Genomic DNA, 16852 nt, shown 5'->3' with positions numbered 1-16852 from the left:
TTGAATTCAAAAGATTTATTCCAAATACCACACATACAACATTTGCGCATGAACCTTTATCTCACAAGGCTGAGTGTAGGTTACTGTATGAACACATTTGTTATGAGTTCTAAAAATACATTTTTAACCTTGTGGGGTGATCATAGTGAGTCACGTGTCCTCCCATCACCCAGCGTCAGAGCAGCGTCACCCACGATCGCAGCGATTCTCTCCTCGTACGGGGCGAGGCCCTCCGCGCCGGTTCTTCCGCCTTTTTTTGGCCACACTTTGGCGGTGGGCAGCTGTCCTCCGCTTCACATTCACCTTAATGTCTGACCACTTTTTTAGTTCAGCATGTGCGCGCTATTCTGTCTCCACAGCATTGACAGCTGCACACGCGCTGCCCCATTAACTCCTCTTTCGCGTGTTAACGCCGTAGGACAGCGTGCCAAAGAGGATTTTCTTGCGTGCCTCCATTTCATTGAGCAATTTCACATTCAGAAAAATTATTTTTCTTCATTACCTTGCACATTTTCCTTTTTTTCCTGATCATGCAGAGATCGGCATCTTAGGTGCAGGGTTCATTTAAATGTGATTTGCATATGCGTACGACGTTTTCCGGATTTGAGCGTACGCCATGTTTTAGGAGGAAATCCACGCAAGTCTTTGCACATGAGGTTGTGTTACCGAGTCTAAATTGATAGTTTCCAATTCAGGTGAAACGGGAACATCAGAGGTAGGTACAGCAGATTGCAAGCAGTGCCAATGGCAAAACAAGCTCCAAGTAGTAATCTTGGGGATGTGCCAGTTAATGTCCGGGTTGTGCTCCTTAAGCCATGTAAGGCCCAAAACAACAGGTGCCAATTGGGTTAGCATAATAAAAAAAAAAAGCATCTGCTCTCCTGATTGTTCCCTGACGAGACAAACCCCAGGGACTCAGTCTCATGTGTAACAGTGGCGATAATGTCCCCATTAAGCTCCCTTACCTCCTGAGCATTCCCCAATTTAACTAACTTTGAATGTTTCTACGATCGACAAGTCCACAAAACAATTGGCCGGCCCCAGAATCCACCAGTGCTGTAACTTTAAGGTGCTTACCATTCAAAGAAATCATACCGGGGAGGTGAAGGAGACTAGTTGGTCGGGTGAGAGTCCTAGAAGCGGTCGAACCAGTCTCATGCAACTCACAGTTATTTGTTTGGTCCTGGGGCTTCGTGGCGGTTGGCTGACTTGGCACCATCGAGCCGTAGCGGCGTGCAGATTCAGGGTTTGTCTTGTCAGGGAACAATCAGGAGAGCAGATGCTTTTTTTTTTATTATGCTAACCCCTTGGGTATGACGAAACCTGCTGTCCTGGTAGCCCGCAGTACAAACGTAGCCGGCCTCTCATACGTCTGTTGCGTTCCTGGACGCTGAGTCGTCGAGCTCCCAGTCCTCCTCTCCCCTTGACTGCCAGCCCGGATACACCGAAGGAAGAGGAGCGGGGCTGAATCCCGGATCAGTCGCCGCTAGCGCTGGTGTCCTCATCGTCGCTCTCATCGGTCGCCACCTGAGCTCACTCACACGCTCTCGGTCACGTAGTCGGTTATCCAGCCTTACGGCCAAAGCAACAAAGTCTTCCAAACTTGTCGGTTCGTCACGAGCTGCCAGTTCATCTTTAACTACGGGGTTCAACCCGCGCCAAACAATGCCGCAAAGAGCCGAGGCATCAAAGCCGCTCTCCGCATTCCAGAATACGGAAGGCAATAGAGTAGTCGGCCACCGTAAGAGAGTCTTGAGAAAAACCCAGTAAGTGACTGCCAGCCTCTTTACCCTTAACGGGCTGGTCAAAGACGTTCCTCATCTCCTCAACAAAAATCGAGAATGAGGAACGCATATCGGGACGGCGATCGCTAGTTGCCATGGCCCATGTCACTGCCTTGTCCAAAAGCAGACTCATAACAAAAAGCTACTCGGGAACGATCAGTAGAGTACGTAAGCGGTTGCTGATCAAAAAACAAGGAACATTGGTGGAGGAATTGTCCGCACGATCCAGAATCTCCAGAATAACGTGGTGGATGGGGGATATTTGGCTCGCGGGTGTTTACGGGAATAGCAGGTGGCATGTGCGAGGGAATGCTTTGAGCCGAATCTGTAACAGCAGGACTGGCAGGAAGGGGAGTGCAGACCTGGTCAAGGCGTGAGTCAAGTGAACTAAGGTTGTTTATTCAACAAAGGGAGCACGCTGACGTGAAAAGATGACTATAAACAGAAAGTGACGTGACAGTTTCCTCCTGCGTCTCCCATGCTTAAATGCATTGCTGATGACAAATCACCAGCAGCTGCATCACGCGAGATGCAGCTGCTGGTGATTGCAACACAACAGAAAATTCCACACAGGAAACAAGCAAACAAAACAGGATATGACAAAAATCCTTTTTGGGAATGAAATCTCTGCCTTGTTTTTGGTGGTGGTACAAAATTAACAACATGGCTAATTACTAAAATCGTTTTTTGTACAGGAATGTGGCCATTTCGGTCCAAAGCAGCCATTTAAGGCGACTTGTCGTTTTTGTCTTTTTCCTGAGATTGCCTGGCGACCAGTATAATGTTGGTCTTTCTCCATCTCTATTTCGCTATCTCTCGACAGACTCTTATGAAAATCTGCACTCCTGATAATGCGTAAGCACTACACAAGTACGAGTGGATAAGTGTCCAAGTACATCAGCGACACTCTTGGAATCACCTCGGACAAAACAGGACCGAGCAGTGACGCGCGTGAGTCATCAAACTATTCCGCCTTACCGCGATGTCTTTTTTTTTTTTTTCATGAGTCACACGACAACAACAACAACACAAAGCCATTGTGTCAGGCCATGCCAACTGGCTCGATTCAGCGACCGCTCATCCGGGAAATGAACATGATGCCCTTTTGGGAGGGTTCAAAACAAAATGTTCATTCTTAAAACGACAAATGTAAAGCTGGGTACATCCTGGACTGGTCACCAGTCAATGTGCTGTACTTGCAACAGATATAAAAAGTCTACACACCTCTTTCTGAAAAAGACATGAGACCAAAATAAATAATGCTCAACCCCAAATAAAGTTCAGATGTTCTAATAGGCTTTTCCTGTAATATTTTGCCCAGCAAGCCATTTTCCGCAGCTCTTGTCCCAGTTGGTTGGTGAAGAACCCAAAGAGCAACAGCCTCAGATTCGGTCAGTCAACAAGCCCTCTCTCTGACCAGGAGACAATGAGGAGGAGATAGGCCGAGCGGCAGTAAAACAGGCCTATATGTACTTTAACTAAATGCCAAAGAGTAGAAGTATGTCATAAGTTGGATTTAAACATTTCTACTGAGGTAGCAGCTCTAATATCTGCGGGTAGGGCATTCCAGAGTACTGGAGCCCGAATAAAAAATGCTTGAGAGCCTGCAGACTTCTTTCTGGCTCTGTGAGTCACCAAAAGACCAGCGTTTTGCAAGCGTAGGTTTTGGGACAGAACATATGGTACAACCAAGTAAGCAAGATGAGAGGGTGCTAACCTGTGTAACATTTTATTAGTTAGTAACAGGACCTTCAAATCGCATCTCAAGTGGACCGGGAACCAATACAAGTTGGCCAGAATGGGGGTAATATGATTGAACTTTCTCACCTTCGTCAAAAACTTTCTCGTCCTCATCAGCGTTTTGTACTAATGGAAGACTTTTAATACTAGACATGGGAAGACCAGAAAGCAGCACGTTACAGCAGTCGAGGCGAGATGTAACAAATGCGTGGACTATGATCTCTGTGTCACTAGCGGATAGGGTGGACCGTATTTTAGTGATATTGTGAAGATGAAAAAATGCAGTTTGGAAAATATTCTTAATGTACGTTTGAAAGGAGAAAGTTGAGTCAACTATAACGCCAAGATTTTTTTGCTGACTCACTTTGGGTAATGGTGCTTTTGTCAAAACTCAGTGTGGTATCTGAAACAAGTGGCTCTGTTTAGCAGGGCCAATAATCAACAGCTCGGTTTTCTCAGGGTTAAGGAGCAAAAGGTTACAGTCTATTCCACTGTTTAATCTCAGCTAGACACAACTCCATATAAGAGCAATCGAGAGATCACGAGCGTGTTACACAGAGCGAGTGTGAGATTATCAATGAGACCCACATAAGAAGGAAATGAAGCAATTGCTGAGGGTAATAACTCACTGAGTGCAGTAGTAGTAGTTGGAGAACTAATATTACAGCTGCTATACCTGCTTGTGGTCAGAACAATGGCAGTGGGCCAAGACTTCAAATTTTATGAAGCAATGGACGTGCATAGCAGTGGTGTAGGGATGTACCATTACATTTGAGGTCGCAAACGGGTACCGTTATTATGGGTAGGTTCATGTATGAATTGCACACAACCAAATGTATCAATTACTGTCTGAAACACTGCACTAAGAGGAATTATGCAGTGTTTCAGGGAGTATTATCTGCTCATACTTAATACTAAATGTTTCAGAACTCATTGGAAGCGCTTTACAGAGTGACCAAAAGCATACTGAGAAAGCAACTGAAGAGTTTTTTTTAAGGTAAAGACGTGGAATGTTATGCAAACCCCAAATCAATCACCTGACCTGAATCCGACTAAGTATGCATTTGACTTGTTGAAGACAAAACTGAAGGGAAAATGCCCCAACCAACAACAAGCAGGAAGTGAAGACAGTTCTGGCAGAGCATCACCAGGAATGAAATCCAGCGACTGATGTCGTTGATACGTTCCACACTTCAGCAAATATGCCACTGCAAAACATTCGCAACCGAGCACCGTATTCAAAAGTGAAAGTTGGATTGAAGATTGTTAATTTGTCCCATGACATTTCACTTAAAGTATTTCAAGTACTTCAAGTGGGAGGCACATACACAAACACATACAAACTGTTGCCATTCCTATACCATTCGTTCACCTGATTTGGATGTGAATACCCTCAAATTAAAGCTGAAAGTCTGTAGATAAAGCACATCTTGTTTGTTTCATTTCAAATCCATTGCGGTGGTGTTTACAGCCAAAAAGATGACAATTGTATCCATGTCCCAGCATTTATGGACCATGGAACACAGTAACAACAGTCATCATCAAGTGGAGAAATAAAGCAAACAACAATGAACAACTGGTCCAGAAGGCTGCCAAGATGCCGACAGCAGCGTTGAGGGAGCTGCAGGAATTTCTGGAATTGGGGCCTTAGTCAAGGCGGAGGGAATTATGAACAGTTCAAGAGGAACTTCATTTTTCAGCATGACAATGACCCAAAGCACACATCCAAATCAACAAAAGAATGGCTTCAGCAGAAGAAGAAGGGTTCGGAATGTCCCAGCCAGCCTCCAGACCTGAATCAGATTGAACATCGGATGATGTCTGTGCACAGGAGATGCCCTCACAAGCTGACAGATTTGGAGTGTTTTTCACACTTTTTTTTTTTTCACACTTGAACAGGAGTGTGTAGCCTTTTTCTTATATCCACTGTATAGAAAAAGAACAGATAGGTCAGTGGTCACCAGCAATGTGGGGGCAATATGTAAAATCCACACAGGAAGCCCCAGCCGAGCCCAGATTGGAACTCGTGACCTTTCCACGGGCTAAGCATCACACCATCGTGCTGCCCAAACTAGTCAATAAAATTCCATCCATCCATCCATTCAATTTCAAGTTGTCAATTAACCTACCATGCATGTTTTTGGGATGTGGGAGGAAACCGGAGTGCCCGGAGAAAACCCACGCAGGCACGGGGAGAACATGCAAACTCCACACAGGCGAGGCCGGGGATTGAACCCCGCTCCTCAGAACTGTGAGGCAGACGCTCTAACCAGTCGTCCGCCGTCAATAAAATTAACTTGAAAAAAACAAAAAGATTAAACATACACTAACCATTTTTTTATGAGGTACGGACTTACAGTACATGCTTGTTTTTCGTAAAAATAACAAAATACAGATATCCATCCATCCATTTCCCCTACCGTTTCATCCTCACAAGGGTCGGGGGCGTGCTGGAGCCTATTCCAGCTATCTTCGGGCGAGAGGCGGGGTACACCCCGAACTGGTTGCCAGCCAATCGCAGGGCACATATAAACAAACCACCATTCACGCACACATTCACATCTACGGGCAAGTTAGGGAGAGAACAAGCAAACTCCACACAGGCGGGGCCGGGACTTGAACACCGGTCCCCAGAACTGTGAGGCAGATGTGCTAACCTGTCGGGCAGCATGCCGCCAAAATACAGATGTATTATGTTTAGATTTTGTATCCAATAGTGAGCAGCGAAATGCTTGTGTGGGGGGGGTATGTATTCCCATCTGATAGGTGGATTTGCTCTGTCATGATGTCTCTCTTGAAAAGTTTCATACATGTTCGTCCACTTTTTAAACCTACACCCTACTCGTCAACTTCTTGAAGTTGTTGTAGCATGCAAAAGTTTCACTTTCATTGGATAGCATGCAACAGTTGGTAGTTGTGTTTTCCAGATTCAGTGCTGCTTCAATAACATGAAAGATGATTTCATTTCAGAACCATCCATGCGAAACATGCTCATATCACAAGCCAGACAAAGCCTTTCCCTGCAATCAATATTTATTTGCTGGAGGTTATGTCTTGTTTTAGTCACATAAGGCTTACACAGCATAGTTATACAGAGTAAAATGTACGAACAATGACTCTACGGCAGACTACAAAAGGTTCGGTCGGCTAAGTTTTAGCTACCCATGACCTCGTATTAATGCTACACTTGTTTTTGTAAAATGTCTGATGAGTCCAATTAGGCTGGATTTACTCTGCAGGTCCAAGGGCCCAATTCTCACATAATGCCAAAATTCCATTTACATGTAAGTGATGCCATATGACTGTGATTACATCCACACACGAAACAACACGCAAATTGCACTTGAATAACTACACGAGCATCAATACCAGGCAGTGACAACACACAAGTTGTACAAATATGAAATGTTACATGGTGTTTAGTTGGCCTGGGCTGACTCTTCCCCTTCATTGATTTAACTGAGGGGAACCTCCACATGACTACACTATATTTTCCTGATTTTAATGACGGACACATCTCTAATGTAGTATACAGTGGTGCCTAGAGATATGAGTTCCATTTGTTCCATGACCACGCTCATCACTCAGAACATCTCAAAACATATTTCCTCATTTAAATGAATGGAATTTGCATGAATCTGTTCCATCCTCCCCAGAAAACAATGTTTTTTAATAAGGACAATAATACTCTACAATATTTACTATATAAACACAGTAATAATATGATTAAATAGAATGAAATGTTAGCTCGTCTATGGTGTTTTGCATTGTGTATTGGCATTAAGCTAGTGGAAGGCAAAGCTTTGGTTATTTTAAATACAAAACTTTTTTTATGTTTATGCTTGACACGAAACTTCAACTGGGAGTGGCAATAAACAGCTTGAAGACTCTTTTTGAAGAACTGTTCACTATCTGCCAAACTGCTGCTTGTTGTGAAGTGAGTTAAGTAGAGTTCACTGACCCTACAGTGTTCTGTGCTCAAATGATGCTCGCAAGAGCAAAAAAATGGGCCCAAAGATGGCTCATATCTCGAAAATAGTCTCAAAGCACCACTGTATTTGCATCATATTTAATATTTTATACACTTATAATGTAGCATATTTACATCATATCTAATATCCTATAGATTGCAAATGTAGCATATTGCCTTCATTTTGAATGTCCTATGTTTTGCAGCAGGTGTTTATTTGTGGTGCTTGTGCAAATGCATACATCATCAATGGGCGTCTTTTTGAGGACGTCAAGCTAGCATTGACGTGGTGTACCCCACTTGCATCGGCAGATATGCCACACCAATCAGTCAGATTTGCAGGTGCACAATTTACACTTGATAGCCGATTTCCATTTTTTCCCCGTCTCAACACTGCTGTGATGCATATTCTGAAGGTATCGCTTGAGAGCAAAACATGGGAATTGGTGTCACTTGACGCGTGCAATGCAAATCCAGCCTTTACCACGTACTCCTGCTTCTCCTATAAATGACTCGAGATTGGTGACAGCCAATGTTGTACTGTACTAGATTAAATGTACAGTGTTACCCCACAGATTCGTGATTCGCTACTTGCAAATTTTTGGGGGAACCTATCATCTGTCTTTCGCTGATTTTGTGCTCAGGCCAAATGAATGTATAATATTGAAGCATTGCTGTGGCGCCATCTTGTGGCATCTTGGTACCAATTAATTATGTTGAAGTGAGTTGAGGAGCTTCATGTAGTGCTTTGGTTCCATCTCGTGGCACTTGATGCCAAGGAATTATGTTGTAGTGAGTTGATGAGCTTCATGTAGTGCTTTGGCGCCATCGTGAAGCGTCTGTAAGTAATTACAGTGGTACCTTCACTTATGAGTTCAATTAATTCCATGAGCAATCTTGTAATTCAATTTAATTGTATATCAAATAAGATTTCCACATTGAAATGAATTGAAATGACAATACATTTCAGCCCCCAAAAGTGTTTGTAACAACCAAGAAATAAACTACTTTTATAAACATTTACTACACATTTAGTTTGGTGTTAGCAGCAGCTCCATGTTCCTTGTGAGTGTTTTCATTTTGCACTTGTGTGTTTAACTGTTTGTCCCATTCGATGAATGGCTGAAAGTGCATTGCTGATTTCTGCTCAGCTTTTTTTTCACTTCACTTGAGCGGTGCTGTATGGAACGCTCGCTTGTCATTCAAATTTTTTCTCGCAACACAAATCAAAAGAATTGACCAGGCAACGGCCCATAACTCGAAAAACTTGTTTGAGTTTGGGCATTTATATTTCATAGTATCACGGTAAACGTTTTTTTGGGGGGGGGGGGGTCAATTACTTGGATTTCTGCGCATCTTTGCTATTTGTCGCAGGGCTCTGGAGTAACACTGTACCTATGCTACTATACTGTATGTTCTAGGCGAGAAGCAATTGCAAACATTGGCGTAATATCTATCACATTCTGACTTGAGTGTCTGTGTAGATCCTCAGTCATCCAGGTCATGGTCATCCACAAAAGTTGAATGGTGGCAACTGGACAAAAGTTGAATGGTGGTGACTCAACTCTAGTCCAGTTTCCTCCGTTCAACTTGTGGTTGTTTTTTCAACAACCCAAAAGACTCCAGTTGCTTCAATCACATCCTGAGACGTCCACTCCTTGTTCCTTCACAGTATATCAAGTGCTACACATTAGAATGCTGGAAAAAACAGTCCTGCGTGTGGTTCCTCCTCGTCCTCTGCCAGGAATACCCCTCATCCTCGTCGTCATCATCTCCATTCTCCTCTCAGACCATCATGGGAGTGTCCGAGAAGACCGAGCTGACGGATTCCGCGACGGACTTCTTCCTGGTTCCTTTCATCAGCGAGCAGGCTTCCGCGTCCACCTCCTCATTGTCCTGGTCCCCGTTGGGGTTCAGCTTGCCGTTCTGGCCCCGCACCTGCTTGGTGTCTGTGAAGACCACGTGTCTGTTGAGCACTGAGGGGTCCCCCCCATGGGTGGGCGTCACGCTGAGCACAGACGAGCGGATACTGTCGTCGCCGCGAGCTTTACCCTTGCCAGAGCAGCAGAAGCAGCGGCACGGGGTCAGGTAGAGGTATACCAGAACCAGGATCACGCTGGCCAGGCAGCCCACCAAGGTGGTGTAGGCTGTGTTCAGGGTCTCGCCACTGCCATGCATGGTGAAGTTGTAAACCTTCAGCACAACGTAGATGGTCTCGTTGAAGGCCTCGCTAGTGGCAAAGCAGGTGTAGGTTCCAGAGTCCTCAGACCGGACCGGACTGACTCGCAGGCTGCCATCCGGCATGATTTTTGCCGTCTGGTTGCCTCCCGGAATCACCGCAGCAGGACCGGGAAGAGTCCAGGTCTTTAGCATGTTTCTGTGCTTGGTGTCGCAGCCCAGGATCAGCGTTTGCTCCAGAAAGGCTTCCTCTTCTGCCTCCTTGAAGGTACTACAGTTCATGCTGTCACCGCTTAGGTCAAACACGTCCACCCGAGTCTTCTGGGGGCCCGGCAGGATGCAAGTGAAGTTGTCTCTGAAGTCCATGACGGAGTTGAGCTTGCGGAGGTCCCAGTGGGTGACCAGCGTGTAGAGGTCACAGTGACATGGCAGCGGGTTGTTGTGGAAATAGAGGCCATTCTTTAACCAGGCAGGCAGCGCTCGCATCTCGTCCAGAGGAAGTTTTTTAATCTTATTGGACGACACGTCCAGCAGGCTGAGCTTCTCCAGACGAGACTTCTCCCTGATGAGCTCAACGGGGAATCGGGAGATTTGGTTGTGGCTCATGTACAGCTTCTGGAGGTTGAGCGTGGTGATAAAGGCCGAGTGGTCGAGCTGGGAGATTTTGTTGTTGTACAACAGGAGAATCTCCAGGTTGACCAGAGGCTCAAAGACAAACTCGTCCAGTTGCTGCAGGCTGTTGGAAGACAGGTCTAGGTAGCGCAGATGCTTCACGTTCACAAAGGCCTCTGAAGACACGAAGAGTAGTCCGTTGTGGCTCAGTAGCAGTTTACGGAGCTTGGGGAGCTTCACAGAGGTCCAGTCTGACCTCACCCTCATGATTTCATTGTAGCTCAGATCTAGAACGGCCGTGTAGAGCGGGAGCACGGTCGGGATGCTGCTCAGGTTCATCTTGGAGCAGCTCAGGATGTTGGAGGCGCAGATGCAGGGCGCCACTGACGCGCCCCCTGGAGGCCACAGGAGGCCCACACACACGGCCACGGACATTGCCCATTCCCACCAGTTGCTCCAAGGCGCCCATTTTCTGCTGGACGGCTGTGACATGCTGGCTGGCTGGCTGGCTGCCGGTCGATTTCTACGCCGGAGAGCTGAGCTGTGGTCTCAATCCCAGAAAACGGCTGCCGAAGAAGTATGGGGCATTGCTTAGTGGGGCTGAAAAGGTCGGAAGCAAACAGAATACTTTCAGTATTGTTTCTAATCAAATCACCATCATCATCATCATCATCATAAGAATCATAAAAGAGAATGCAATTTCTGTTGTAATGGACTCAATGCGTCAACGACTTCCTTGTTTAGGGTACAGCGTCGTGCTAACTTAGGGTTGCTCGGCAAACGCATAGCGATAGCTATGATAGCATCAAACTTTTCAAAGTATACTCGCTGTCTGCTGGAATTATTTCAAGTTACCGTGAATGACGTATTAGTTAGTTGGTTAATTCGAGCTCTCAATGCCATGAGGCACATTAGGCCGCAATTGCGATTTCTGTAATCTGTAGTGGTGGACCCTTGTTTGGCAGCAATAACCTCAACTAAACGTTTCCTGTAGTTACGGTTCAGATGTGAATGATCGGGATGAATTTTGGAACATTCCTCTTTACAAAACTGTTGTCAGCAAGATGCCTTGGATGTCTGGTGTGAATAGCTCTCGAGGTCATGCCACAGGGTTGAGGTCATGACTTTGACTGGGCCACTCCAGAACATGTATTTTCTTCTTCTGGAGCCATTCTGTTGTTGATTTGCTTCTGTGTTTTGGATCACTGTCCTGTTGAGACACCCATCTTCTTTAGAGCTTCAAATGGTGGACAGATGGCCTCAAGTTCTTCTGCCAAAATACCTTGCTCAACGTTTGCATTCATTTTTCCATTGATGATAGCAAGCTGTCCAGGCCCAGAGGTAACCAAGCACACCCATACAATGATGCTCCCTCCACCACGTTTCACAGTTGGGATAAGGTTTTAATGCTGGTGTGGAGTGACATTTTTCCTCCACACATGGCATTGTGTGTTCCTCCCAAACAATTCAACTTTGGTTTCTGTCCACAGAAAAATGTTCCAGTCGTGCTGTGGTACATCCAAGTTGTCTTTAACAAACTTTAAACGTGCAGCAATTTTTATAGACAGCAACGGTTTGCTCCTTGGTGCTCAGCACATTCTTGTTTCATGTTTTAAATTCGTACATTACACATTAAAAACTAAACGGAAAGGGGGGAAAAAATACAAATCGTAAGAACAGCTCAAAACATCAAAAACAAAACACCAACAACAACTACCCAGCTGCCCATTTGTCCTGATATACCTCCCTTACAATAAATACACCAGAACTTTATTTTTAATGTTACAGGTGAAGATAATGCAAAGCTAATTTTGTTTTGACCCGCTAGCATAACAGCTAACACATGCTAGCATGAACTGTACTGTAGTCTTGAGCAAAAACTAACATTAGCATTGATTTACAAGTCAGTAACTGTAATTTCACTTCTACTCAAATCTAATTAGTATTCAAATGGTCCATCTTTTTTTAAAAAGGGTTGTGCCTATCTTGACCTTCAATTCTGGAATGAGCCTGAAACAACACAGTAAAATGACCAAATAACATAGATGATCAAGTTCCGAAAATAAAAGCAAGGTGGTGAAAACAAGAAAAAGAAATCATACTTTGGATTTATGAAAAACAAAAACAAAAAAACAACCAGTACTTCATTGTAGTCCAGTTGTGTAGTCTTGCCAATTGCTTCTTGGGGGGGGGGGACGACACGCCCTCCTCTTTGTTTTGTTTTGTTTTGTTTTGTTTGTTGTGTCCTCCATTCATCTTGTCCTTCCATTGACAGCGCATCACGTCACGTGTTTCATATTGCACATCCATCCGTTCATTATTTAGGCTTAGGCGCGCGCACACACACACACACACACACACAGCCCGCCAATATTATCCGTCATCCTAAACAAGTTGGCTTTGCGGTGCAGCCTTGCTACCTTTCAAAGGGTTTCCAATCGATTGCGGAAGAAAACAAGCGAGCTGGAGAAGCTTACCTTCAGCTCCGAAGCCCCCCGCCCCCCCGCCTGCTGTCGTAGCATGCAGATGCCCCTTCCCCCTTCACGAGAATGTTGTCGTGCCGCTGCGGTGCTCGCTTGCGACGCGTTTGCGCCAGAGGAAGTCCGAGCCGCAAGACTGAGGACGAGGAGGATGCACGGAGCATGCGCACAACACTCTACAGCACGGCCGGCCTTCAGGAACTAACGAAACACGCAAACGTGGTAGCACGTACGCACACGCTGTAGTAGAAGTACGTAATACTTGTGTAATATAATATAATAATATAAAAGACAGGTACAAATAGAAGTACAGTAGTGCCTTGAGATACGAATTGAATTTGTTCCGTCACCTGCACGCCATAACGCAAACACTCGTATCCCAAATGATCCTTCCCTATTGAAATGAATAGAAATGCCATCATCCTGTTCCAGCCTCCCCCCAAAAAATCCGAAATTTGTTTTAGGAAAATAGCACTATAATATTGCACTTTAGAACACATATAATGATAACATAATTAAACAGAATGTGAAGAATTACAGTTATTGCGTCATGATTATTTCATTGCGGCTCCTGATGAGCGTGACTTGGCCACCAGCAGGATAGTATGATAGACTCATGAAGATACAAACGAAGAAGACTTTCCCAACTACTGTAGTACTCTAGTGCAGGGGTGTCAAACTCTTTTTTGTCTCGGGCCGCATTGTAGTTATGATTTCCTTCAGAGGGCCGTTAGAACAGTGAAACCATTCATTAATTCATATAAATGTTTAATCATCATCAAAACGTATGATTACCATAACACAACAAATTGAGGGATAACTAGTTTTGAAATCAGAAGACAAGGATAATAGTTTGTTCAAGTATTGTTTAAGTTACTGTAGAAGAAGGGTTTGGGAACAGAAAAATGCAATATCTCAACATTATTGTTTATTATTATGACAATTTGAAATTTGGTACAGATTTTAGCAAAAATCACAGAAGTTGACGAGCACGATTTGCTTTCGCGGGCCACATTAAATGATGTGGCATGCCGCATCTGGCCCCCCGGGGCCTTAGGTTTGACACCTATGCTCTCGTGACTCAGTAAACTGCAGTACAGGAATAGGAATAATTTTTCACAGAAGATAAAGAATATATGCCTGTCAGTATTGTCATATTGTCGTTGTTGTTACAGGTGTCGATAAACCTTTTGTGTTTAAATGTCAGTTGCTTAAAAAAGCTATTACACCGTTACTATCAAAGCTATTCCTTAACCCATCTGTGGCGTTTTGCATGGCGTTAAGATAGCAGAAGGCAAAGTAGTGTGGTTGGTTTAAATACACAATGTATAAGTCTCTTTGTTTATTTATGTTACTGGGTGGATGGATAATGTGTGTTGCTGCTGCTTGTGTTCAAATATGGGTTGTTTCATCAGAATCATCTCTATTAACGGTTTAAAATCACTACGTTGTCTTTTCGCTAGTTTTGTTAGCCCGTCTATGGCATTTTATGGACTTTTGTCACAGGTCTACACATGATAGACCCGCGTACCAAATTTCATGCTGGTAAATGAAAGTGGCTTTGGGGGCTGAATTTTCTAAATGTTTGCTTGAGCTCTGGAAATGGTGAAAATCCTGAAACGGAAGCAAAGTGAGGAACGCTCAGTGGAGCCGCACTCCGTGCTCAAAAAGGCCCAGCAGAGGATGTACTTCCTGCGGCTTCTGAGAAAGCAGCTGCTGAGACAGTTCTACACAGCGGTCATCGAATCAGTTCTGTGTTCTTCCATCACAGTCTGGTTTGGTGCTGCCACAAAAAAGGACAAACTCCGACTGCAACGGACAATCAAAACTGCTGAAAAGATTGTCGGTGCCCCCCTACCCACCCTCGAGGACTTGCACGCTGCCAGAACCAAGACAAGAGCGTGCAAAATCCTCTCAGACCCTCCACATCCCGGTCACCGGCTCTTCCGGCTCCTCCCCTCAGGTAGGCGCTACCAATCAATGCAAACTACAACGAGCAGACATTCCAACAGCTTCTTCCCTCTTGCGATCAACTTCTTAAACAGTTAACTTACAATTCCATTGCAACATTTTTCGTCTTGAGTTTGTTGTCACATTTATGTCGGGCCAATTATACATTACTTGTGCACTCACTGAAGTAGTCTCGCCACACTGCGCTATTTGCATATCTGTTGTTGACCAATACTGGCCACTCATGCCAGAGTAGCATCTGCTCCATTTGCCCACTGACTGAGGAATATCTGCAACATTTGCACAACCAACATTGTCCCAGATGATCGCACTACTCGTCACTTTAAACCGCATACACTCCTTGAAGTCTCGGCGCCCTTTGCACAATGGTCATTGCACCGGACTATTGCGAGATTAGCCATTCGAACTGCTCTAAGTGCTAGAGGACTACAAAAAATAAAAAATTGTACCGGCATTACCAGATAACTAGCAACCCTTTATTGCTCAGTGACTGTTTTTCTCAATGTCTTCTTGTCTCAAAAGTGTTCTCTGTCAATTGATTGTCTGTTGTCGTACTAGAGCGGCTCCAACTACCGGAGACAAATTCCTTGTGTGTTTTTTGGACATACTTGGCATAATAAAGATGATTCTGATTCTGAGGCGTCCAAACTCAGCGCCCATGTGTTTATGTGTGTGCGTGTACGTGTGTGTGCGTGCGTGCCTATGGCGAGACGCAGCTGAAAGTGACTCATGCTCGGTTTGACTCGACTTGCTACTGCAATGGGGATGCTGTTGCCAGGCAACCGCCGCCCATGGCCTTTCATCCGCCGTAGCTCTGAGGTGGGCTTCTGTGGCTGTGTTCGGAATCATTCACTCATTCCCGAATTACTGTACAGTGACACCTTGATTTACGAGTGTAAGTGTGAAATGCAATTAATCCGTTCCAGCGTGTCCAAAAATCACCGACAAATGTTTTTCTTTGGAATGTTAAGTATTAAACAGTTTGGGCATCATGATTATTCAATGGGGCGGCACGGTGCATGACTGGTTTGAGCGTCTGCCTCACAGTTCTGAGGACCGGGGTGTGAAGTTTGCATGTTCTCCCCGTGCCTGCGTGGGTTTTCTCCGGGCACTCCAGTTTCCTGCCTCATCCCAAAAACATGCATGGTAGGTTAACTGACAACCCTAAATTGCCCGTAGGTGTGAATGTGAGTGCAAATGGTTGTTTGTATGTGCCCTGCGATTGGCTGGCAACCAGTTCAGGGTGTACCCCGCCTCCTGCCCGATGACAGCCGGGATAGGCTCCAGCACGCCCGCGACCCTAGTGAGGAGAAGCGGCTCAGAAAATGGATGGATGGATTATTCAATGGACATTGTGCTGCTCATTCTGTTTTGCACACCCTGGCCACCAGGAGGCGGTATTATACTCCATGTAGATTTAATGAGAAAACAATGAAGAAAGTCGTCTCAACTAAGTTCATAACTCAATTTCCACATACAGTTCTGGAAAGAATTAAGAGACCACTGCAAAATGATCAGTTTTTCTGATTTTACTATTTATAGGTATGTGTTTGAATAAATTAAACATTTTTGTTTCAATCTTTAGAGCACTGACAGCATTTCTCCCAAATTCCAAATACAAATACTGTCATTTATAGCATTTATTTACAGTGTATTCAGACCTAAAGTAACTCAAGGAAAACTAATTAAGATTGATTTTGAAATATCACAATGCTCGTGTTTTAACTTAGGAAGAGTTCAAAAATCAATATTTCTTATTTTTAATAACACCTTTCATCCGTCTCGGCGTACTCTCCACCAGTCTTTCACGTTGCTGTTGGGTGACCCTTTGCCACTTCTGGTGCAAAAATTCAAGCAGCTCAGCTTTGTTTGATGGGTTGTGACCATCTATCTACCTCTTGATCCCATTCCAGAGGTTTTCAATGGGTTCTGGTCTGGAGATTGGGTTGGCCATGACAGGGTCTGTATCTGGTGGTCCTTCATCCACACCTTAACTGACCTAGCTGTGTGGCATGGAGGATTGTCCTGCTGGAAAACCAGTCTTCAGAGTCCCGAAACTGCTCATTGTCAGAGCAGAAGGAAGCAAGTTTCCTTGAAGGATAAACTTGTATGTGGCT

The 16852-nt window shown here is 44.7% G+C and overlaps 1 protein-coding gene across 2 annotated transcripts; it reads right to left on the bottom strand.

Annotated features, from left to right (window-relative positions):
* Nucleotides 1-6545: 6545 nt before the first annotated feature.
* amigo1 (adhesion molecule with Ig-like domain 1) lies at nucleotides 6546-12912 on the bottom strand. 2 transcript variants are annotated; one of them, XM_061684680.1, is made up of 2 exons: nucleotides 12762-12912; nucleotides 6546-10884 (listed from the first exon to the last, which is right to left on the bottom strand). In XM_061684680.1, exon 2 carries the CDS (start codon nucleotides 10774-10776, stop codon nucleotides 9280-9282), a length of 1497 nt encoding a protein of 498 aa, XP_061540664.1. In that variant the 5' UTR covers nucleotides 10777-10884; nucleotides 12762-12912; the 3' UTR covers nucleotides 6546-9279. The 2 variants fall into 2 exon arrangements, with proteins under 2 accessions (XP_061540664.1, XP_061540673.1); XM_061684689.1 differs by lacking the exon at nucleotides 12762-12912 and adding an exon at nucleotides 12705-12756.
* Between the last annotated feature and the right edge of the window lie 3940 nt (nucleotides 12913-16852).

This window comes from Phycodurus eques, chromosome 1, assembly GCF_024500275.1.
Source record: "Phycodurus eques isolate BA_2022a chromosome 1, UOR_Pequ_1.1, whole genome shotgun sequence".
Lineage (NCBI taxonomy): Eukaryota > Metazoa > Chordata > Actinopteri > Syngnathiformes > Syngnathidae > Phycodurus > Phycodurus eques.
The sequence above is the reverse complement of the archived record's forward strand: the minus strand, read 5'-3'. Positions and strand labels throughout refer to the sequence as shown.